This window comes from Lepisosteus platostomus, chromosome 9 (genome assembly GCF_059453375.1).
Source record: "Lepisosteus platostomus isolate fLepPlt1 chromosome 9, fLepPlt1.hap1, whole genome shotgun sequence".
NCBI lineage: Eukaryota > Metazoa > Chordata > Actinopteri > Semionotiformes > Lepisosteidae > Lepisosteus > Lepisosteus platostomus.
The window spans coordinates 60,006,525-60,032,186 of record NC_142619.1 but is presented as its reverse complement, the minus strand read 5'-3'; the positions used below and the strand labels follow the sequence as shown (position 1 = coordinate 60,032,186).

The 25,662-nt window shown below is 40.2% G+C and overlaps 1 protein-coding gene across 2 annotated transcripts in view; it reads right to left on the bottom strand.

The window, feature by feature from the left end:
* The window catches only part of gas2l3 (growth arrest-specific 2 like 3), a 39,712-nt gene extending 21,720 nt beyond the window's left edge, over nt 1-17,992 (bottom strand). For both annotated transcript variants that reach the window (XM_088645922.1, XM_088645923.1), the window contains exons 1-2: nt 17,661-17,992; nt 1,075-1,130 (exon numbers count right to left, since the gene is read on the bottom strand). In XM_088645922.1, coding sequence (XP_088502048.1) covers nt 1,075-1,098 — 24 coding nt within the window. In that variant the 5' untranslated portion in view covers nt 1,099-1,130; nt 17,661-17,992. The remainder of the gene's footprint in view (nt 1-1,074; nt 1,131-17,660) is intronic.
* Between the last annotated feature and the right edge of the window lie 7,670 nt (nt 17,993-25,662).

The window sequence follows — 25,662 nt, the reverse complement described above, 5'->3', positions numbered from 1 at the left end:
ACAGCAAACGTTTGCGCGAATTGCAAAGTGATACAGCCTTTCCTGCTCACTAGTCACTGTAGTGATCAATGTACTGTTATGTACGAACGAATAAGTACAGGTTGTGCACCAGACATTTCACTGCAGAAACATGACAACATGACCTGAGTTACAGCGTGAGTTACAACGTGCAGAGTTCACCAGTAAGTTGTATTTGTCAGCGAAGCTCTCACAAGTCGTGAGCAATATAACAACTGGATTAAAAGAGAGAGGTATGCCCAACCCTGTTTGTTTACAATGAAATAGGGCAACAACACATGACAGGAAGTTTGGTTGCCGAGTTCTGAACAGCAGAACATGGCCCTACATATACCTGGAATTTAGTCTAATTTGTCATGTGAATTGGAGGTTTTCCACGTGATTGTCTACGTTTTACTTTAATAGTGGTCTGAAATTAGCTCATCGATGCCGATTCATTCTAACCCTGAAATATAAAAAAGTGTAGCAATTCCGCTTTAAATCAGAGGAAATATCACAGGAATAATAAGACCTGAAGGTACAGTATATGGCATCTCCTTTGATTTCTGAAGACATTTCATTAACAGTGCTGAAGCAGGTGACCAAGATAGTCCAAATTAATAATGACTACAAACTGAGTCGCCATTATTTACAGGTGCTTCCAGCGTAACAATTTCAGAGTGAGGATCCCAGAATTGTAAGCAAGAGGTAAAAATGATATAATAACAAACATTTATCCTTTATGAATAAAATAAGCTATCATTTGAAAACACTGGGACACTAATAGAATGTACAGTAAAGTATTCAGATCATTTTTTTGCATTCAAGTGATTCCAACCCCTTCACAGAATAATCATTTTTAAAATTACTGTATAAACCATTTTACTTATTCACAAACTTTCAGAAAACCACCATCTTACCAGACCATAAAATCAGCACAACAACGTGTATATTAATTCACAAGCAAGTGTCATCATTCTATACGTTGCTTCATAGTAATGGAATCAACATTTACAGATTATGGGACGAAGCTGTGATTCTGAAATGGCAGATCTGAAAATTTAGGGTTGAATGTACCTGAATCCCAGCCTGTACCGCCATGGGTGTGATCAGGAAGAATTCAAATCTGCGTCCTATAAAGGAAGACAAGAACATTTTTAGTGATACAGTTAATGACCTTTTTTTGTTCTTTTAATACAAACTATTCTTGAATCAGGACAGGTTAGGCTTGGCCTTCTTGCTCCTCTCCTGTGGTTGCTCGGTTGTCCTGCTCTTTACCACCCTGCCTCTCCATGTGCCATCTTGACTAGGGCTGGGCGATATGACCTCATATCAATATCACGATAATTTCACACATCTACCTCGATAACGATAAATTAAAGATCATTATTTTAAACCCTTGGAATTATAGGAGTACATGATATGCTGAAAGATCATGTTTTAAATATGTGAAACTATGCAGACTTTAATCGTATCTCAACGTCTTACAAATAATTTAAGGACATAATTCGTGGAAACACAAAGAGAATAACTTTTATTGAATATTTATTGAACATTTTAACATACTGCACAATGAACATTTATGAAAAATATAGAACTTTGAATATTTGTCAAATGCAAACTAAATCTAAATGTCTAACATCTTATAAATTGGCACCGCAGTTTGAGAAAAATATTTTGTCGATGGCACAATGCATCTCTTGTCAAGGGTTTGAACGAGTCTTTTGAAACCACTATGTTCCACTGTAGCTATGGACCATGTCCTTCACTATGTAGTACAGTATGCAATGGCATTAGTTATCTCGTCCATCTGCGTGAATCTTTTGCATATTGAGTGGCATTAGAAAATGCTTGTGTTAGAGACAGCTGTTTGGGGGAATCACTTCGGCCGCGAGTGCGCTTGTCAGTTTTTTTTTGGCCATGCACTCTTCGTATTCCACGACATGGTTGTGTTTCAAGCGATGAAACAAGTTGCTCGTGTTATGTTTTGGCACAGAAATGTTTTTAAGAACAATAAGAAGATCAGTGTTCCTAGTACAGACCCTTGTGGTACTCCACTAATTACATCAGTGATTAGATTCTGGAATAATTATCAAAGCAGTCACATTTGCAGCTGATAACAATTAGGAGGATTACCTAACATTGTAGAAGAGGCCAATTAAATTAAAAAAAGACTCAGATAAAATTAAAGATGACATTTAATGTAGACCAGAGTTTGCATGCAGGTAAAGTAGGTAAAGAGAACAAACTATAACAAACCTGAAGAGGCTACTTATGTATATAGCATAGGTATTTAAGTTGACACATTATGTACAGTATGTCTTCTAGAAGACAATGTGGGAAAGTAATAAAAAGTCAAACAATATGTTACACTATATAGTTAAAAGTGTAGAATGCAAATACAAGATGTTATGTTAAAACTGTACAATGCATCTGTTGGGCCTAATTAAGAATATTATTCACAATTGTGATCACTATGTCACAAGAAAAGGCATTGCTGCTCTGGATTCAGCCCAGAAATGAGCAACCAGATATATTCCAGGGTTTACGGGAATAAACTACACTGTCAAGCTGAAGGAATTTGACCTTTTAAGTCCTGAACAGAGAAGATTACAAGGTGGACCTGATACAAGTGCTCAAAAAGCTCAACCCAACCGACTCCTTCAGAACGAATGATGAATCAAAAACATGACACAGGTGCAAACTACGCAGCTGTGCATTTAAAACAGAGAGTAAGAGGCACTGCTTTAGCCAAAGGATTGTGGTTGTGGGAGTCTGGAACAAACTACCCAGCCATGCTGTTGCAGCTGATATGCAGCAATGTCTTATAAGAAACCAGGGTGAGATCCTCGAATACGAAAGCTACTATCAAATAGCCCAGGTGGGCGAATGTGTTCCACTCATTTGTAACATTTCTTATGTACTTATTTCTTTCTACAATTAAATGACGGCTTAAAATCCAAAGTCGTAGTCATCTAAAAGTTTGAATTCTATATTTACGTGGCGTCTATTTAGCAATTTTTGTACACTCATGTGAAAAACAATGTAAAACGTTACTCTGCTAAAATGATTGATTTAGCTGTGCAGTCTATCTCCTCTTCAAAGTCAAAGCTATAGTTTCTCCATCCTTTTACAACATAGCAAATGTTTGGAGAGACTGGGACTGTGCCGGCGATGAGATCAAGCTGCTACAAAACACTGGCCATTAAGATCCTTTTCCTGGGGGGATTTGTCTGCTTAAACGCTGGACACTTCACACAGCTGTTCAAACAAAAAGGCAAACTTTATTCCCATCACATTCCTTTGCTCACTTTCCCATCAGTATCCACTTCTCTAACAATGAAAAAGAGATCTGTCATTGATGATTTTAAAGAAATACTGTATGCTCATGCAGAGAACATTCACAGGCTATCTCAATATGCAAAAGCAACATTCCTTACTTCAGTTTACATACACAATGTTACTTTTATGGGTTTCTCAGTTAAGTCATGCGAATCCGTTTGAAGAGACTCAAATTACTGCCTAAAATCTTGTGCACAACTTGCCATGAGACGTGAATCAACAGTTCACTGTTAGCACAGAAATAATTTTTTCCAAAGAAAAAAAAAATGCTGCATTCCTGATTCACTTGACTTGGCAGCAGACCACTCTAATTCAAAATTAAACACTTCTATCTGAAGCAACACTGTTGCATCAGTGAGGAAAAACTGTGAACGCAAGGGACCTCTGGAAAACATCTGCACAATTTGCTCAAATAAAAGTAAAATATACTCTGTTTGCTTGGTCCATCCTTCATTCCATATCAGGCACAATTACATCAGCCACATAGAAGGACTTGGAGAAAAAGGAAGAATGGAGAACACCAGCAGAAGACACGATACACAAAAATTACAATCTATCAGAATGAAGTGCTTTACAGGTCATGGGGATCCCCTCCACAACCACCAGTGTGCAGCCCCAATGATGCGCCAGTACACTCCTCACACACCAGCTCTCAGTGGAGAGGAGAACAGAGTGATGAAGCCAGTTCAGAGAGGGGGGTTATTAGGAGGCTATGACTGGTAAAGACGAAGGGAAGATCTGGCCAGGACACCAGAGTAACACCCCTACTCTTTTTGAGAAACACCCTGGGATCTTTAATGACCACAGAGAGTCAGGACCTCAGTTTTATGTCTCATCCGAAGGACGGCGCCTTTTTACAGTATAGTGTCCCCGTCACTATACTGGGGCATTAGGACCCACACAGACCACAGGATGAGCGTCACCTACTGGCCTCACTAACCCCTCTTCCAGCAGCAACCTTGGCTTTCCCAGGAGGTCTCCCACCCAGGTACTGGCCAGGTCACATCTATTTACAGTAGCTTCAGCGGGTTGTCAGTTGTGCATTACAGGATGATATGGCTGCTGGCCACATGTATTATATAACTCTACTGTCTTGTATTATAATAGCATTTAAATTTTAACTTGTCAAACTGACCAAATCTGTGTGCAGTATCAATCAATATTACAATCGATCTATTACAAAATCATAATATGGCAAATAATAAGAATAAGCTTTAAAGTGTATTGTCTGTCTCTCATTGCAACATCATTCAATATTACCAAGACCCATGAGGATGCAAGCACACCCCCTGGTTCCTCGAGTTTATCCAGCTGGCGTGTGAAACCTCATATTTGGACTACTTCAGATTTCCGGGCTCCACATTCCCACAATCTTTTAAGCAATTTAAACAGCACAGAAACCCAGGGCTACAGCTTCATTCTCCAGATTTTAAATCTACTGCATTTTCATAGAAGTCAGCAGTTGCCAAAATGCGGTTCATGTTTCTTCAATTCAAGTGTTAAATCATGGCTGGATAGCTTTCGGAATATGAAAAGAAGACATGAAAAACATTTGAATTTGAAGTTCATTTGTCAACATAGTTTAGATTTCAGCTCCATTTCTTGATTTAGAATCCACAGGCTGGCCTGCCAGTGCTTGTATTCAAAGTTCCAACAAAAAACTGCTGAAACTTATCTTATCAGAAAAGAGAAAGCTGAAACACAGAGCTTGAGATATGTTACAACTCAACATATCTGCTTCCTCAATAGTGTATGATTTCATATTGACATTTCTCTAGCCCATTCTTCCCTAGTCTGTGCTCTAAAATGCAAAGCTTTGAATATGGACACCGGAACTAAGGGATTCCCTTGTTTTCCAAAATGTCAAAATTATTAGTTCGAGCTACGATGGAGCTAACAGGCCAAACTGTGACAGAGGCCAACACCAACAATGAAGTTCCTCTCCTCCAAGTCCTTAACTCATGGGAAGAGCACAATGCCCTCATTGTCCCCAGACGGACATAGAAATGAGCTCGCAGAAAGTGGCTTATGATGAACTACTCAACACGAAAAGGAGAAGAGCTAGCAGAAAGCCCCTTCTCTGCCTAGGATTCCAAAAAAAGTCTGAAAAAACAAAATAGGAAAAGATTTTGAAGGGCAGTAACTGCCAAGGAGGAGAACAAAAGTAGGCCTGATTTAATGAGTGCGGGGGATGGAGACACAATATGAAATATAAAGAGGCCCTCACTTCAAGAACGCACAGCATCTGCGGTCCTGGCGACGTAAATAAATCTCTTTTTCATACAGTATAATGGTCTACTGTGAACTCAAAGGCCATCGCGTTTCCACTTAATGTCAAACAGATGAACAAAGGGTGAAAAAACAAGAAACAAATTGGAGTTTTTCTGAAGACACTGAGAAATGTTGTCAACAGTCACTCACGTTAATGAATGTAACACATAAAAATGAAAACTGATAAGTCCAAGTGTTCTACTCTTACTTTAAGCTCTCTAGGTTAACCAAAAGGCTTAGAGCTATTCACAATAGAGAGCATTACATTACTCTAAATCTGAAAAATTATTAAACTGATTATAACTATCCACAGTTATATAAATTAGCGAAATCCTATTCTGAAGTGGAACAGAATCTGTCATGGTTGCTGTTTGTAGGTATATATCAGCGTGCATTTCATAAGTAAAAATCCACGAACAGAAAAGTCATTCAGTGCTCGCTCAAATCCAATAATCAAAATGATTCCAATAAAAATATTCCTCTCTAAAATGAACAGAATCTTAAATAAAAAACAAGGAAAGATAAGGTTCAAAAGCCAGATGTCTACACCACAAGCGATCTACGGCCTTACTTATTAATCTGTTAAGAGGATCGTGTGTGTGTTGAACTGTCCTCCATGGTAACCCAGCCTTGCTAAAGCTCAGCCATGTGTAACAAGTAAGTACATCTAATATCGGGGATATAAGGCCAAGACTAGCTCTTCTGAGACACTCACATAAGAAAATTATGACTGCAAGAAAATCCCAGTTGCCATCGGGAAATAACATTTCATACCTGGATGATAAGCTGGAGTGGACTGTTTACACTGACGTCCTGTACAAGAAAGGTCAGAGACGACTTTTTTCCTAGGAGGCTCAGGTCCTTTGGTGTGTGTGGAACACTGCTACGTATTTTTTATGAATCGGTGGTAGCAGCGGCCATCTTCTACGCTGTTGTGTGCTGGGGCAGCAGCATCATGGCAAGAGATGTAAACAGACTCAATAAACTTATCAAGAAGCCTGGCTCTGTGCTGGGGCTGAGCTTTGACCCCCTGGAGGTGGTGGCTGAGAGGAGAATGCTGACCAAGCTCACAGCCATCATGAACAACGCCTCTCATCTGCTACATGGGACTGTTATTGGGCAGTGGAGCACTTTTGGCAACAGACTGCTCCAGCTATGGTGTTCAAGGGATCATTTCCGCAGGTCTTTCCTCCCGGCGGCTGTCAGGGTGTATAACGCTGCCCTAGGCTAGGACTGTTAGCCCTTCATTTGCTCCTCTATGGACAGCATGTTGAACTCATGTACTTTTTGGACACTGCATTCATATACTGTTTATACTGTGGTACCTTCAATCTGTATATACCTGTGCACATTTTGCACATCTTTTATTGTTTTATAGTGACGATTAGCCTATTTTGCACACACCTATTTTTTCCTAACTATTTTATTTTTGTATTCTATATACTTTTTAATTACTCTAATGCTGTAGTTATTTTAGTCTGTTCTGATGTCTGTCTTGCTTTTCTTGGGGCTGGATTCCTCCGGGATCAATATCAAAGTCTTATCTCAGGAAATGACATTTCATAGCAAGCAACATGACAAAGGTGAACTGATTGTGCTGATTAACATGTCATCAAAAAAAAATGATCAATACAGGGTGGTCTGCTAGGCTGGTATCATGTGTGGCCACCTCTGGAAACCACACAAGCTGCAATCTGTTATACACATTGTGCTCCAGTTTGCACATGTCAGTTTGGGATTCAGTCCCTATCCTCTGGCATAGCTGGACAATGAGTCTGTTCACTGGTCTCTGAGCCCCACGTTGTCTCAGGGGCTCAGGTATCCAGGTCATAAATGAGACATCCTCACCTCACAGGAAAGCTGTTATTACACAGGAGGCACATAATTACATTTATCAGCATACAAACATGTAAAAAAGATTCTGCAACTGCTCTTTTATTGGTAAGTTACTAGTTACCAGATAATAACAAGCCTATCAGCCATCCAAACAACAAACATATTCTATAAATAACCCTGACTCTTCGATAAATTTATATTTGAAATATATTATTCATGTCCCAATATATCTTAAACCTTCAATTTCATCTCATCTGTATTCATTGCTGGGTACGGAGATTTTCTAAAACACTTTTTAAGGGCTAAAATGTTCCCAATATTGTCAGACTGCCACTTGTGTATCAAAAGTAAACATAACGTGCATTTCTGTTTCCAAACCGTGAAAATCAAATAGACCTACAGGCCTAAAAGTCAAGTCATCTTACTACTTTTATGTACTGTATACAACACTTGTTTGATCGATGCTTTTATTCAAAGCAGCAGGGTATTTTACTGGATGAGGTTATCTTCTGAGATCTAAACCCATATCTTTGCAGTTACAGAACACTCTGCACTCCAGCACATTGCTGACATATATCATATTTTCCTCTATTCAAACTCTTCTAACAACGACTCTTACCAGATTTAAAAGAGAATGTCATAACGTAACAGACCTGTAGCATAAAACTAACATACAAACACAAGTTTTGCAGACGAGAGACATGTGGCCCATCTAGCTTGTTTTGTTGCTAGTAGTAAGTTGATCGAAGTATCTCTTCCAGCCATTTCTTGAAAAAATCCAAAGTACTGGCTGGCCAGCTTGTTCCAGATCCCCATAATGCCTTGTGTGCAGACGGACACGTCCCCTGTTTTCAGTGTTAAATAAGCTTATCCTTAGGTTCCCACTCACATCCTTTGGTTTGTATTTCTCTGATGACTCAGATGAAGGATATTTTCTGCCTTGAGAACTGTCCTTGATATCATCGATATTTTTTAAATTAAAAGATGGAGAAAAACACTTTCAAAAAGAAAGACAGAAAGTGGACTACAAAGTCCAATGGGGACATTCAACCAAAAGACCTTACCAGTAGCAAAACATCCCAATGTGGTTATTAATTAATCCCATCTATTTATACTAATGATGCAGTGGCTTCAGTACCATTTAAGAAACATGTCCTGATGGGCACGTGATAATTCTAGTCAGCTAGAATATCACAGAAAAGAACAAGTAATAGGTATATTGCATGCTGAAAAGAGAAGAAAGAAAACACAGCGTTTCAGCTTCTTCGGGTGTGAGAAAGACAGGGCAGACAGCAAAGATAATACAGCACAGGACAACAGCAGCCAGGAGAGAGGAGGAGGAGGGAGCAGGGGAGAGGCAGAGTGGCCAATCAAGTGGTGCGAGGTGGAGAGGTGAGCAGAGGTGGGAAACCAAACCTACTCTACTAATGAACAGAGAGAATTAGAAGAAAACAAGTCTGTCGTTGAGAGAAGGGGGAAGGTGGGAGCCAAGTTTCAGGATAATTTTTGTTTCCGATCTCTTTCTGCTATGGGAGTAAAGAAACCCTGATCAATATGATCATGGCCACCTGAGGTGAAATGAGAAACAGTGGGCTTGGAGAGATCTTTAATCTTCACAGCCCTGACGTGTTCTCTGAAGCGGTCTCCGAGTCTCCTTCCTGTTTCTACAATGTAGATAGCTGGGCATTTACTGCAAGAGATACAGTAAAAGAGGTCGCCTGGGTGATCTGGAATTGTCCTGAGGGGCCTTGAATGAGTGTGGTGTTAGATGTGTACTTGCAGGTGATACAGCTCTGTTGCAGGGGAATATACCTGGTGTGGATGGCTGCTGAGGGCGGTCAAGGGAGCTGTGAACAAGAAGGTTACACAGATGAGGTGGTCGGCGATATGAGATGATGGGGCGATCAGAAAAGAGGGCCCCAGTGGAGGGATCAGCCTGTAGGATAGGAAAGTTGTTGTTAACGGTCCTGGGGATGGAGAGTGTGTTACGGAGGAAGGGAAGCACCAAAGGAATGGCCAGGGGTTCCTGATCGAGTTGATGGTCCGAGGGCCGTTTTTGGCTCGGGTGAGGACCCTGTCAATAACACAACTATCATGCAAAAGGCTCGGTTTCTGAGATCATTGTCAAACCAATGAATGAAAGGAGATGCTTTTCAATGTAAAATGGAGTTAACAAAATTTACAATGATGTTTGGGAGGGAAAAAAGTAGAAAAGTTTGATTTACCTAAGCTGTCAAAACCTGTAGTCATTCCTGATTATATTTTTTTTTAAATAGAAAGACTAGGTGTTAACCTTCTCCCTCATTCATCTTTCTGCTTCCCTCCTCCAACCCAGCTTCACCCATACAGCTGCCCCTTGGTCACTCCGCAGTCTGCAGGGGGTCCCAGCCTCCTCGTCCTGTGGCCAGGGGGCAGATCTTACTATAACTTCACACATTTAAACATTTTCCAAAGCATCTAATCCTTGAACTTCATTATTCCTCCTGAATAATTTACCAATTTAAACGATCTGGTAAAGTTGAAACGTTAACACAGAGGAATCAAGATAAATCACGCTCTTTATACTTAAATGCAAATATATCTGTAAAAATGAACATAAAAAAGAAAATTGAAAATGAAATCCCTTCAATTATCTACTCACCATTAACAGCATTAAGGAAATTACAAAAAATGTGCGTAGAGTTAAGTAGTGGTGTGTAAGGATTAGCAGAGCTTTCAGGAAATTGAGAGCTTTAGAAAGAGCTCCCTCAGGTGCAAGCAGTTCAGCCTCTAGTCGAGAAGGAAGGATCAACCTACCAACAACAGCTTGAAGGAGTACTGGTAATTAAAAGAGCACACAAGCCAACACGAGCATTTCAGTAGCCTCAATACCCCTGTCAGCAATGCCAGCAGCTTGCTAGAGTATGTTTTTAGAAATAAAAACCAGCTAAGCTACACAACCTGTAACACTGTGCGATTGTCACACAAATATCACACAGATGTTCACGAAGAATTACAGAAACCCAGAGGAACAGCACTCAGATAGTAGCACCATTCATTCCTGGGAGCGTGCCTCCTTGTTAAAAGACTGCCATAGTAGTTTACACTTAAAATTATGCTTCTCTGCAAGGGGCTTCCTCCATGGTTCTTGTTGAAAATTAGGTGTTGTTAAACTAAAAGTTTAATTAAAAAGCAGCTCCATTGCTACTGCCTGCGTATCTCACACACTTCTACATGGCTACTGAAAACCATTTAATTGGCTGTTCACACGGATAAAAATCACAATTTTTTCAGGTACTTTTCAGAACCTTTGGCTCTACAGAAAAGATACCTCCCTACTTTCTGAGTACAACAGATGCCAACTTGCTATGAAATATTACATATACGTAAAAATTATGACTTCACTTGTTCTGAACACAGTTTTGGAAACTTTGTTGAAAGTTACAGGGTGCGAAAACTGAATTTTCCAACAGTCCAAAAAACTCAAATTGTGGTAAAAATGTATCCTTTTCTACCTCAAGGTTTAGTCATTTCCAAATTATTGCTAAATATTTTGAGCTCTCTAGTGCACACAATCTACCTGTCCAAATGTAGTAACACAATATTACTGATAAAAAGCTTACAACACTTAATTTGAGAAGATAAATAACAGCCAACAGTTACCTTGACTTAAAAGTTCTTCTACATGCACATAAGCGAAGTCTTGAAGAATACTGAAGAATTCCAGCCAAGAACAAGAAAAAATGATTCAAGCGAAAATTTCTTTCATTTAATATTTTTGCTGCGCGAAGTGCAGGAGGACATAGACATCCCTCTCCACATTCCAGACTAATTACCAATACAACACTCATGCTCACTCTGATCACTGCAGTGTGGTATTCTAGACAACAGCTGAAGGACTTAGGCTCTCGCAGATTCAGACCTCAGAAGACCTGTCTTATTTTGGATGTTTCAATGCATTCTAAATCTCTGAATGCGAAGTTCACTAACCGTAGACAATCGTTATCTTTAACTACACTGTACTTCACGTTTTAGAGGTACAATATAATTTCAACATCAACATCAGGCCTTTATTGTACTGCTCTGTTACACAACACCCGTCTAAAATTAAGTTAACATATCTGAGAGAAGCAACACTTTGCAATGGTTAACCAGAATGTAGTTTAATCCTTCTGACTTTTATATGATAGACAAACTGACAAAATGATAGACAAAATTAAAGACGTCCAAGTGACAGTTTACTAAGTCATCTTTCAGCCTGCAAAATGTAAGCATGAGATATTGTTGTACACCTTAACTATTTATACTACTCTAAACACAAGATTTGATCTTTCTCTCTGAAGTGACTTTTCCTGGAAAAATACAAAAAAAAACTACTTTTATGTGAAAAGCTTAACGTTTCTGTTTCTAAAGCATACGTCTGAGAGACATGATGGATGGGCACTCACTTGGCACAACTGAATTAGGCTGATAGACACAATGCGTTCAAGTCTCCCATTACATACTGAAGGGAAAATATTTAATCAGTCACATAATTCTACTAATTGCTTTAATGAGAGCAACACAGAAGAAACAATGCAAACATTTAAACATGAAAATTCAGTTTAAAAACATTGACATCTCATTTGTACGAATAAATATTTACCATATCTCAGTATTTTTCATAAAAACTAGTATGCCATTTTATACATTCTTGGTACAAAATTCCTGACTGCTATGTGCATATCTATATTGACAGCTGAATATATCTACATTATATACCTTGTTTCATTCAAGATTCACAACAGGGGTGAAATTAATGCATGTGTTAAGACTGTCCCCACATGTCCCAGTTTTAATAGGACTTGTACCATCTGGCAGGGAATTACCACGATTAGCCAAAACCTAATTTGTAGCTGACACCCAGACATTGCACTCAATACGTGCAGTAGTGGCCATACAAAAGATATCGCCTCACGCAATGCAGACAGAATCTCGACTTTGGAAAGATGGCAAAAACTTATAAGAACACGTGAAAGTTATTTTTTACTTTGCAGTGTGGCATTCAGAAGCATGTTTTGTTAGTAGAGCATCTTCATGTGTGTGAAGAAGGCATGAGTTTTTTCACAATATCTGAGGAAGGTTCCACCAGCTGAACACTGTTTAGTTATCTCTGTTTTTACATTTCAGCACAGAATTCACCTCTACTGGTTTCCCTGTAGCTCACACTAACCTTACATGAATGTTGTTTCATATTTCTGGATTGACAAAATATTGAAATTAAGGAATATGTAAATCTGAATTCCATACTGAAAAACAGGAGGTAAGACAACTTCAGCTGTTGAGCCTCTTTTTGCAGCTAAAACATGCTGACACAGCCCTCCACTCCAACATATTCCAATGTAGGCCCAGATCTGAGAACTGGGGGCGCACCTTTACTCTAAGGGTGGTGGGAGTAACAAGCTGCCCCCCCACGTTGTTGAATCTGATACCCTGGTTTCTTTCAAGAAACGGCTATAAATATACATTGTCAGTTTGTGCAGAGTGTCCCTTGTTTTAAATGCCTGGGTACATGCATTGACAAACTAAACGTCTCGAACAACGCAGAGTTTTAAAACAGCAGTGCAGAGAGCGTCTCCCTTTCGAAGGTTGGGGAGCTTTGAAGTAATCAAACGTGTCCTAGAGCTGGGCGAGTGTGTGCTCCCTATACTTCTCCCCTGGGTGTCAGGGCTAGAGCCGAGCTCTCCGGGACTATCAACACGGGCAGCGGAATGACTGGTCAGACACAGAGCCAGCTGAACCACATCCACACCAGGAGTAATAGCGAAGAAAGCAGCGTTAAGAGTAAATCACACGCACTGCACTTCCAAGCTGAAAAATGAGCACCCACGGGACGTTTCAGAGTACAGAAGGTTACAGAAAACATTAAGAAGTCATTCATTCTGAGTGCTCTTACTCTGATGTGTGAGGCCCTTGACAACATGTGCAGTATATGCATGCAGCTCACACGTGAATCTTATGATTCACACTTGAATCTGACGTCTTTGTACTGTATCACATTGTACGGTATTGCCATTTATATTGCACTGATTGTATACATCAGTATCAACCAACAAATGTTTTATATAGTCTCAGTTATCATCTCAAACCCAAGAAACACTTCCACTGTATGTGGAGAATAAAGTAGATTCTGATTTTAAGAAACTCATCAGACTCTTACAGTATGTTCTCAGAATTTCAGGCTGAATCCCCTGCTTGAGATTGAGTGCTGTATTATTTATAAGGTTCAGCAGCTAAATTACTTCCCTCTCACAGGAGTACAAATAAGATCACTTTTTTGGCCATATACAGTTTCTTGTATTAGGAATTTGTCTTTTTCGCATACCCCAGCTTGCTCTCCATGAGACACACAGGCACACAGTGGGGGAGAGAGAAGCTGGGGATCAGAGTGCAGGGTCAGCCATTTATACAGCACCCCTGGAGCAGCTGGGGTTAAGGGCCTCGCTCAGGGGCCCAATGGAGTAGGATTACTCTGCCGGCCGCGGGATAAGAACCGGCAACCTTCCAGCCACAGATGCAGATCCTGACCCACAGAGCCACCGCTCCGCCCGTTATAAATACACATGAATATACAGGAGAGAAACTAGTGCCACTAACACAGAGGTGCAATTCCCAGGTGGAGCACAGAGAGGGATGCAGCTGTTCTTGTTTCCCTGTTTAATTTCCCCCCTTGGGAATCACAGGGAAAACAGGCACTACAAAGGCGTGTGCAAAGCCCCGAGCTCAGGAACAATACTGTTCTCTGACACGCGAAGGACTTGATCGGGTCCCCTTGCTGGGCTCTGGGACACCTGCCCACAAGGCTGGTTTTCTCCCGTAGGACAGGCGATGCTCTCAGGACTGCAGCCACCAGCTAGACCCGTCTCTGGGTTAAACAGACGTCACACGCTGGTCTGTATTGTATCCGTTTCTACCAGTACAAGACACCCTTCACAATGATATGTAAAAAGAAGGTAAGCCTAATGCTAATGGTTATTATGAGTGATTCTAAATAAATATAAATAATCTAATAACATAAAAGTAATATTAAATATAAATAACATCATGTCCACCTTTCAAACTGTTTTTCTACACTGCACTTTAATGCTCTCATTGAATAATTTAAAGGTACTGCAGCATAACTCAAAATACAGCAAATAACTGAAGCACAGCAAACATGTACAAAAGGTTCAGAACCGCCCAGGCGTTTTTAATGTGAGCTTTGACCTTTCCTTATGATCCAATCTGAATTGCTTAAACCAGACACAAAAACAAATACAATTGCGTTTTGCTACTTTAAAACAGAGACAGAAATTTGTGATTTGTCTTCAACAAACGAGATATAAATCTCTCTAAAATAAGGACAAATGTAATTACATTAGATTCTGAACTCCCTCAAATAATACAGCTCTGTTGCTGAAAAACTGTCAATGAACACAATTTCTAAACATGCCTTTTAAACACAATGAACATGCCTGCACCATTTTAAAGAGATTGTACACTAATTCCCACACAAGACATTCTCACCCACAGTGTTAAATAACGTCAGCATCTGCCTCCAACTCTTGGAATATTAAGAAGTGGTGAAGGTTAATTCCAAGCTAAAAGGCAGAAAAAAGAAAAAAACAATGTTTCAATTGTAAAGTCTTCTTCAGTTGTGTGAAGCCCAATAGCAATACAGTCAAGGTGTTTTTTTCTGCTTTTTAGCTTGGAATTAACCTCTTCCCCACTCCAACCTTGCACAATATCCCTCAGTTAGGAACTGTAAGCTTAATTTCATATAGTGTTTTTAAACGTAGAATCTCACAAAATAGCATCTTTACAATAACTGTAATACGGTTATAGGGATAGCAAATGACAAATTAAGCACATAGAACTGTAAGTTACACCAGTGGTTAGAGGTTCAGAAGAAACTATGTGGTGACTAGAACATGGAGCAGACAAACCCCACTGGAATTAAAGCTTTTCTGAAAAGGAAGGTTTTGACACTAGGCGTGAAAGAGCTCGGGGAAGGTGACTCTCTGATATCCCTGGGGCTGCAGTGCCAGAGCTTGAGGGTGCAGCAGGAGAAGGCAGAGGGCAGGAGACCGGAGTCAGGGGTGGGGAGCAGACAGATAACAGCTCGGACAGGTACTGAGGTGCCAGGCCATGCACAGCCTTATAAGTGAGCTTGAAGACGATGCTTTCCACTCTTCCCGATGCGGAGCAAGATCTAATCAGGAACTAAATTATACTACAAGTGAACTGTTTTTCTCTACAGGGAAAAACCATGACGAACAACTTGCAGAACACGTCACTGTTACAGTACAGAGTGGGGGGCACCAGATCGGGTTCAAGGCCAGGTACCGTGTGCCATCAGCTCAAAACATAGACTTCCTGCCCCTTTCTCACTTTTTTTCCCCTCTACCGACCAAATGCATCCGCCGTCGGTACGGCCATCTGTCAGTGACATCCCAAAGGGTACACACAGCTTTCAGTCAGAAGAGCTCCTTCCAGCAGATGTGCTACATCTGGTCCCAGGCAGTTCATACCCTTCAAGTAGAGCACTCTGAAAATATTTTCATCTAAAAACACACAAAGGCAGCACGCAGTTTCACAATAAACAAAAAGGCTTGTTCGACCACGAGGCAAAAATAAGTGAAGGACAGACTGTAAGGGATTATGCTAAAATAATAAATTTTCCAAGATCTGGACACGCTGCTTTTTAGCAAATAGTTTACAAATATCTTAGATTCGCTTCAGCCCAAAACATTAAGCCAAGGGGATGACTCATGAACTCATTCCTATAATGAACTTCCTAAAATCATTTTAAACATTTCCTGATGTGCTACTGTAAGCTAAAGCTAAATTCAGGCATGAGGACACCATATTTTAGGCAGATTTAACCCCTGTGAACACTGTGCTGGAAGGGGGAGGGGGCATTTAATTTATTTTACTTTAAATGAAATACTTAATTTTTAAAATCCCACACAACAAAGCTGATTTATTGACAGCATTACCCACGAGGTTCTGTAGTGGGTTTTTTTTTTCCCCCTTGCAATATGTTTAGACTGTAAAATGAACGTTTGCCACTGTCATTTTGGGACTTAAGCGCCGCCAGTAACACTGTCGCATTGTAGGCAGAACTGGCGAAAGGTGTAACTCGATTTTCCAAGGCAAACAGACTGTGTCTGAGGAAACAGATGCCTACAATCCCTGAGCTCCTTCATTAAACCGTTACCCGGTTTCTGAAAGAACAACAGCCATTCACTAGGGGTGGTTCCTCTGGCGAGCTGCTAATGTGTAGTAAAAAAAAAAACAATCCTCGTTTGATTTTGCAATAATCGCACTGTCTAATGGGTTTCTGATCGTTTTCTCAGTTGGGAGTCATTACTTTCCGAGATTACCAACAAAATAAAACGTGTCCCCAGGATTACCTAAGGCTCTATCAACAGCACAAACGAGGGCAACAACCTTTTAAACTGCCTGATAAGTACACCGAAGTTGTAACATTACTGTGATTGACGGACGAAGAAAGCAATGACAAAACGCCCATAATTCGCACATACCCCAGTCAGCTGAGCTCAAAGTGGGTCTTAGCGGACAAAACACATGCAATGAAACGCGAGTACGGTACTTAAGATAACATACAGTATTGCTGGATTACGTCATCCTCAGACTTGAATTCAATAAACTCTCATATATAAGACACGGCATGTTAAAGCAGCATCAGATTTCAGAAACGTCCTGGTGGTACTGTCATATCTCTCCCCCTCCCCGGTGAAAAGACCTTTTTCTCTTCTGAAGAAATCTCGCTCCCTGCAGCTACATCGCAGCCAAATTAAAGCCGTGATGCTGGTAGAGCAGAATTAATCAGCGTCCTTCCGTTTTCAAATCTGTAACCCCCGTCCGACAGCACCAAAGCCTGACTCATGCATTCACACACAGGCACGAATACTTCAGATGTTCCCTGCTCCCCTTTTCGCCCCGCATGAAAAGCAACCTGAAACTTTTTTTCCCCGCGTTATTTCGCAGCCAAAGTTATTTAAAACGTGTTATTCTTCCTAAATGCATCTTTCCGATCACAGACTCGTCCACCACGAGCAGGCAGCTGAGCTACTTGTTGCTCCGGCTAAGGGCGAGGAGAGGGGTGGGACGGTGGACAACACACATTAAAAAACAACAACAACAACAACAAAAACACTTCCAAACTGATCCCCATCGCCGACGTTACTCACCGGCATCGGCCCAGGGACGGGCGGCTTGGCACCTGTGGCTGGACCCGGCGTTTTTCTGTCCGGACGCGACGCGCTCGCCTCCCCCAACCAGCTCCAACTGTCAGCCGCCCCTGGCTCTCCGGGCGCCATGCAGAGCCCTCTGGAGCGCCGTTCGAAAGAGCCAATGGATCTGCCCGCCATCCCGCAGGAACACCCACCGGGGAGGAGCGCGGCGCCGGCTGCCCGGAGGGCCGCGCAGGTGGGAGTGCGGGCGGGGGCGGGTCAGGCACCCACCGCGCCCCCCGGAGCCGCCGCCGCTCCCAGCCGCTCGGCGCTTGGAAAGGACGGGCTGATGCCACTTTTTTGTGTGTGGGGGGTGTGTGTGTACTCATTGTAAACTTTGTAACCGTTTGGTTTCAGTTTCACGCTTTGTGTGTGTGTTTTTTTTTTCTCCCCTGAGCGCTCGCTTAATCTCCTAGTTTTCCGATCCAGCGCCAGAGACGTGCTGTACGCGAGTACAGTCAGGTATAAAGCGAGAATGCATTTGTGAATGAGGCTTTCATCTCGTTTTTGGTTCGGAAGGTTTGACCTTTTAAGCGTTATTCTTCACCCTTCGTTTGTCAAACGCCTAGAAGTTTATTTGTATTTAATTTACGCTTTGAGCTCATGGGATCCTGGTGCCCATTCCAGTTAAGACAGATGTAACCCATGGCAACGCCCGAAACCCACCCCACCCTTAAGAATAACATTACGGTTTTAAATTAACAGTGGATTTCCATGTTTGTCACACCAAAACTACCCGTCAAATGAAGTGTCCGTTGGTCACACCCACGGCTTTAACTTTTTATTTGTAAAAAGTGAATTTCCTGGTAAAAAAAAAACGTGACTAATTTGAGTTTCCCACTTTTCTTGACTGGGGTCGCATTGGTGTTATTTGTCGTTTGACTTAAGAAAGGTTACACATGAGAAGACGTTCGGTTCATTTTCTTTCATTCCGCGGGTCCTAGAAGAAAGTCCCAGAGTCTTCCTACCTTGTGCAGCTTTTCCAGATTCCCCAAACCCGTTTGCATGGCTAGAAAGAACCCCTAACAACTCATGATAATGATTTGCACAAAATGGCTATCATGGATGACAGTGAAGAAAAAGTAAAAAAAAGAAAACATGAATCTGAATTGAAGGCTGCACACATACGGATCATCCCTTGTTTTGAAAAATGTAATAAGAACCTGCTGAGAAAAGAATGCTTCACACATATAGGTTGATAAGTTGATGTTTGTAAATAAGGGGTGTAAGTATTGTGTATGAAAAAAACTTAGGTGTTTACGTTGACACATCTTCTATCTAGACAATATAGGAAAGCGATTAAAACGACAAACAAAATCTTAGGATATGCAGTTAAAAACATAGAATTGAAATCAGTTGATGGTATTTTAAAACTGTAAAACAGATTAAGATATTGCTGCTCTAAACTACTGTACACTGTACACAGGCTGAGAGAAGTATTTTTGTTTTTTACATTTTGAATAGAGGAGATTAATGGGAGACCTGATAAGTTTTCAAAGTCCTCAAACGAGCTGACAGATTCAACCCAGCAGATTTTTTTCATCATGAATAATGAAACACACGCCAGAAGACACAGGTGAAAACAATTTGGAGGTACATTTTAAATCCAGTAATGAAGGCATGTCTCTATCCAATGGGCAGTGCTGCAGCCATGCAGTTGAGGCTGAGACCTTGGCTTCTTTCGAGAGACAGCTGGAGGTGATCCTCAGATCATTTACTGTAACTCACAAGTGGGCCAGATGGGCCAATTGGCTTCCTCTCATTTGTAGTCTTTCTTATCGGTGGATGTGAAGCTCTCAACCACATCTAGTGGTCAGCAGTGAGTCCTTGCTGGTCAACCCTAACCTTTGAGTGTATCTTTACAACACTTATAGCCCTGAAGGCAACTAAAAGCACGAACATGATTATAAAGGGCAATTAATGCTTCTCAATATATTTGTGTTTCCTGTAGACCACAAATACGAAACACAAAGATAAATCAGCTTCATATCTGCTCCACCTGTTTCCAAAAGAAAGGTTACCTAAAAATACTCTATAACATCCATACTTGTTTTGTGTTTTCGGAGGTTTCAGAGCAGTGAGGAAAACAAAAGACTGTGGACATCGGCTGGCTGAAAATGTTATCTCAGAGTTTTGACTCTGGGGGCATATCAGAGGAATTTGCACAGTAAATCTCATCTGTTTTTTTTTTAAATACAGTCATAAGCTTTTCTTTCATGAACTGCATAAAGGGTATGAGCCCATTATAAATCATCCCTTAGTTGAAGCCAGGGGCTGTATAAGTTTGACTTCATACATTTAACTCCAGAAATGCAAGAGGAAGGGGTCTGTAGTCCCATATCACTACTAGCTCATTTGTGTACATATACTCTTTAAAAAGCTTCAAGACTTACTAACTGTGGTGTAACTCAAACTGTACTTGGAAATAACAGTATGGGAAAGGCAGGGTGTCCAAAATAAGTCGTTTAGTAGTTTATTTTCACTTTTAAAGGTAATTTCATTAGATTGTTACTGTACAAAAACTGGTGTAAAGAGAAACACTGTGCACTGCATACTGTGCAATGGTGTTCAAATGTTTAAAAAGTAGTTCAGACAAGGCCGTGAAAGGCCTCTTCACAGCTCCAATGATAATAATCCTTGGCCTGATTTGTGCCTGTCCTGATAGCTCTTGTGTCCAGAGGTTGTGTCTCTTTCAAAGAGAAAGCCTTCCTGTTGCTATGGATGGCTGTCCCAGCTGTATTCAACAAATATCTGACAGAGCTTGTTTATCATTTGTAAATATACTGTATAGTATGTCTCTTTGGAATTGCAAATATATTATTGACTTCTTCTCTCATGCTGCGGCTAATGAAAACAAATGCTAGCGATATCTTCACCAGATAATTTGTCAACCTGATTAAAAGACAAGAAGTTCTAAAATCACCAATACTGTTTCCTTGAGTCGTAGCTGTCAGCCACACTAACTTACTACAAGTAGTGCAGTTAAATACTGGCAGCAAAACCTGTTCTGGCCACTGCAAATTATATTTAATTAGTCTGTGATAGATCACTGATGACATTTATGAGTTTTGTCTCAGTGCCATGTTACAGTATGTGTAAAAAATGTTCCATCTTCTTAAATTTCTTTCAAGAAAATTCTACATTTTCCATAAGGATGCAAAAATGCTGTGTGTGTCTGTGCAGTGTAGGTGAAAATGTATAATACTGGATATTAAAAGAATGTCCACACTCCACCCCAATTTCAGCCAGTGATGCATGTCTCTTACAATGAAAAAACACCATTTACAGTATACTTGCTCTGTGTGTCTCTACATTGGTCCAGATACAGTCACAATCCTACAATCACCAATTATCTTCTTGTAGAAAACATCAGGTAATTCCATTTGTCATGTAACAGCTAAGGAAAGAGTAAATCTGCTTTACTCTCTGGAATATTTCAAAGATGTCCTTCTTTCACCTGTATAATACAACCTGTTTTCTGTTTGATTGAAACAGAAAACAGGTTATATTACACAGGTGAAAGAAGGACATCTGAGAATGGGTTCTAAATGCGCAGTCCACAGACTCTGTACTTAAGAGCTCAAAACCCAGCTGCTAGAATCTTGTTCCCACATAAATATTATTCCTCTTCAAGATTCCCTACATTTCCTGCATTGAATTCCCGTATGGGATTGGCTTCACATATGGGATTGGCTAAACTCCTACACTCCACCCCACCAGCTCCACCAGTTGCTGGGTGTGCCCATGTCAAGATGCCTTACTGTACATTAGTCACTGAATGACTAGGGGATAGAACTTTCTATAGATATGGACCTAAACTGTGATTGCTCTGCCTGAGACTGTAAGCCTCTAACCATCTGTCTTGAAAAGCTGATTAAAGACACTTCTTTGGGCGAGCACTTCCCAACTTTCAATACAGAAATGCAGTCTCTTTTCTGTGTGTTAACTGCCTATGTACTGTTGATTTATTTTTCTAGTCTAATGTGCTCAGACATGTCTTCACTTGAAAGGGGCTATATAAAATAATTCTTATGAGCATGGCAGAGAACTGCAAAGAAGACAATTAGGAGGTAAATTTGAATAATATTTGTTTGTCAAAACAAATAAAGTGTGATAAACATGCTAGAATTTGTTTTAATTGACAAGTTTAAGAATACCCAATAAAGAGGAGTTATTAATCTCAGATCAATTCAAGTTGTAAACTGATCTCTCACAGGTAAAAACATGGAGCACTTACATGTTCATTTTCCACACATTAAAACCAAAGAAGTAAACTGCAAGCAGCAGTCCTTTGATTTGCAGTTCTGTAGACTGAAGTGGCTGTTTTTAGAATATTTTCCATAGTGAAATTACAGCACTGATGCTGTAATATAAATTCCATTTATACCAAATAGTTTTGCAAATATGTGTAGAATTCCCTGATCATTTCCCTGCCTAAACAAGCAAATAGATGTGCAATCAAAGCACAAAACCATATTGAGCTAGTGAGACATCCCAAAACAAATACATTATCTGCCAGAAGATAATACCTGCCACACGTTTCCTTTTGACTTTTAGATTGGCATCAATAGTATGTATCTCCACAGATGTAAAGTGCAAATTTTCATCCCAGAGTTGTATTATATACATGCCACACATATGTAAAAGCAGACATAAAATAAATATTTCCAAATGTATTGAGCTATACCTAATTCTGACTGTATTATTTTAGGATTGACAGTAACTGATATTGTACAGTGTTGCAAATTGGTTTGCAGAGGTACTGTGTGAACACTGATGTAATTTTTGTTATGGTTATAAATTCCCCTGGTGGTGTGAAATTATCCGAACAAGGTGTGTGGCGACCTGTTATCAGCTGACAGAAGGAGATATTATTGTGACTCTTGTGATCATCTCTGTCCCAGTGTATTAAGGGTCATGTGGTGTTTCTGTGGTGAGCTTAGAGTTCCCATCCCTGCTGAGAAAAGGCTGAGAGGATTTCATGATTTGGGGTGTGATATCTTAATTACATCACCTCTTCTCATCTTTAGAGTCCTGGGATTTTTCACAAACCATCAGGTTCTGTGCAGTTTCCAAATGGCAAGACATGTCACTGTTCACCAGGACTTGCTTTCTATCTTATTTGAATTGCAAGCATGCAATATACTGTACCTGACCGACAGCGGATCTTTACATGTCTCGTTTCCAACCTGAGTTCCTTTGTGTGCAAAGGTCCCATTTGAGAACTGTTTCCAGCTCTTCTAATCACCAGTTATTTATTTTATTTTGAAGCTTTTATCTGACGTCACCAGTAAGTGTGCTCATGTACTGTATGTAGCCTATGCAGCAATCTAAGTGACATATTCTTCACCAGGATACAACAGCAGGGCCCCACCTGGCATTCCAGTTACAAATGAAGAGACCCTAACTACTACTCCAGACTGCTACCTAGCTTTTTTACAAGGTCAAGAGGGGTTAGTCATTAGTATCAGTGCTGTAGTACTCCCTCCACCTAAGTACTGTATGTGGAAATAAAATAAATGAACCTGTAAAGATTTATTCCATGCTGAAAAGAGAAGGAAAGAAACACAACCTTTTGGCTGCAGTGCAATTGTGGCTGTGCTATTATTATTGCTGCATTCCATCTACGCCTCTAAACTTTTGAAGGACAAGACTGTGACATTTACGGTTTTAGAAGTGGTGGTGCTATTTAATCTTTGCTGTCTGCCCTGTCTCTCTCACACTTGAAGAAGGCTCCGCAGCCAAAATGTGTTTTCTCTCTTCTCTTTTAAGCATGGAATAAACCTATTACTTGTTCCTTCAATATAAATATATATATATACTGTATTCAGTTCAATCCAATTCAATTAAAATTATTTCATTTTTTATATAGCACCTTTCACAACAAGGTTGCCCTAAGGCACTTAACAAAGCTGTATGACAGTTCATGACATTACAATGCAGAAAGAGAAAAAGCCACAAAACAACAGAGGAGAGGAACCAAAAACTCCTCTGTAAGGAGAAAAAAACCTCTAGGGGTCCAAGGTCAACTGTCTGCCCAACCCCTTTGGGCATGCTAACATTAAGATCAGAGAAGATCACTTTATTGGTCAAATACAATTTCTTTTATTAGGAATTTGTCTTTTCGCATACCCCAACTTGCTCTCCATGAGACACACAGGCACACATTATATATTTCTAAAAAAATCTATTTTAAAATATATATTATTAAAATAAAAAATCTATAATAATATATATCATGCATATAAAATATATTATTTAATATAGTGATTAGATCATAACTTAATTATTTGGACTAATTATTTAAAATAATTATATCAAATCATTCGAAATTTGATCGCAATGAAAGCCAGAAACTCAGGAATCCTGAGAGCAAAGGGTTGTGAATCACGCCATTATTGAAACCATTCAAATGTAAGGGGTCTGATTAAAGTCAGCCATAAGATAAAGAACACTCACTATTTTACTTGAAACTGAAGCCAGCCTTTTATGTTGGAAAACACGGAATTGTTGATAGTAGTAGATTTTGGTGTGTGTTAGAATGCCTTTCACTGTGACTTTGTTGACATGTTCTGCATACTGTTATTAGTATGTCAGCAACGTTTTTACAAGCTGCTCTTGAGATTGTTGTCTTACACATTCATGTAGAGACTGGATCATGGAGATGTAGTTGTCACTGGTCCACCCTCAGAGTGGAATTTGATTGTACATTTTGATTGTATCAGCAGAAAGTAGCAGGGCAGATGCTTATGGAAGTGTGTAGTCTGTACTGCTACCAGCCCAACCCATTGAAAAAGAAAAATGTTCTTTTTTGTTCATCACAAGACAATGAGAATCTTAGTGCAGTGTTGTCTAGATACAAAATCCACAGAATTCCAGCCAATCCTGTCACAAACAAACAAACATTCGAAACAGTAGACGGCTTCTTTGGATGCAGTCGTAGAATATTGATTCAAATTAATGACAATAAGCAACATGGAGGCAGAGCAGCAAATTATACTGCTGTCTCCTGCACTGTCCCCTGCCCAGTCAGTAAAGCCTTTACAAGAAAATGAAGTAGGGCCCTCCAGGTTTGTCAAATGATTTGATTTTCCGGGAGTCTGTCCCAGTATGCCTGTATAATGGCCAGTAAATAACACATGGCATTTTAGTTTGGCAGGAGAACGGTGCACCATTCCAGAACATATAAAAAACAGAATCCTCTGGTGTTGAGAAAATAACACATTACCTTCCTCAATCACTGCATGAAGATCGATTGCAGAATTAATCACTATGTGTAGGAGTAAATATTACAGTGAAAAACCCAAAAGGAAATTACAGTAAAGTCTGATACAAATGGGGAAAATGTCAGCAAAGATAATGAATGGTAAAATCACCAAAAACTGAAAAGTTACAACATACACGTACTGGGGTGAGCCTTCACAAAGCAAGCAGAGCTCAGTTAATAAAAGCATCATGGCACCAGACAGACAATATGTTCTGATAATCTATTTATCAAAAGTGAGCTAAAAAAAAAGAAGAAAAAAGATATCACTACTCTGGAATCAGTCCAGAGATCTGGAATCAGCAACCAGATACATTCTGGGGCTGGAGGGAGTGAACTACACTGACAGACTGAAGGAACAGAACCCTTTTAGTCTTACAGTAGAAGGCTAAGAGAGGGGGAACTTGATACAAGTATTCAAAATGCTCAAATGCACTGACAGTGTGAAGCCAGTTTCCTGACTGGTTCCATGTTGACAGTGAAACATGAACCACAGGACACAAGCAGTAACTACATAGAAATGCATTTAAGTCAGCGAACAGGATGGACACAAAGGTTTGTGGGAGGATGGATCAAGCTAAGCAGTCATGTTACTGAGGCCAAAATTCTGGCTACTTTCAAGGCATGGTTGGATGAAACCCTTAGATAAATGAGCTATTTACTGTAAAAATGGCTAGATGGACTGATTGACCTCCT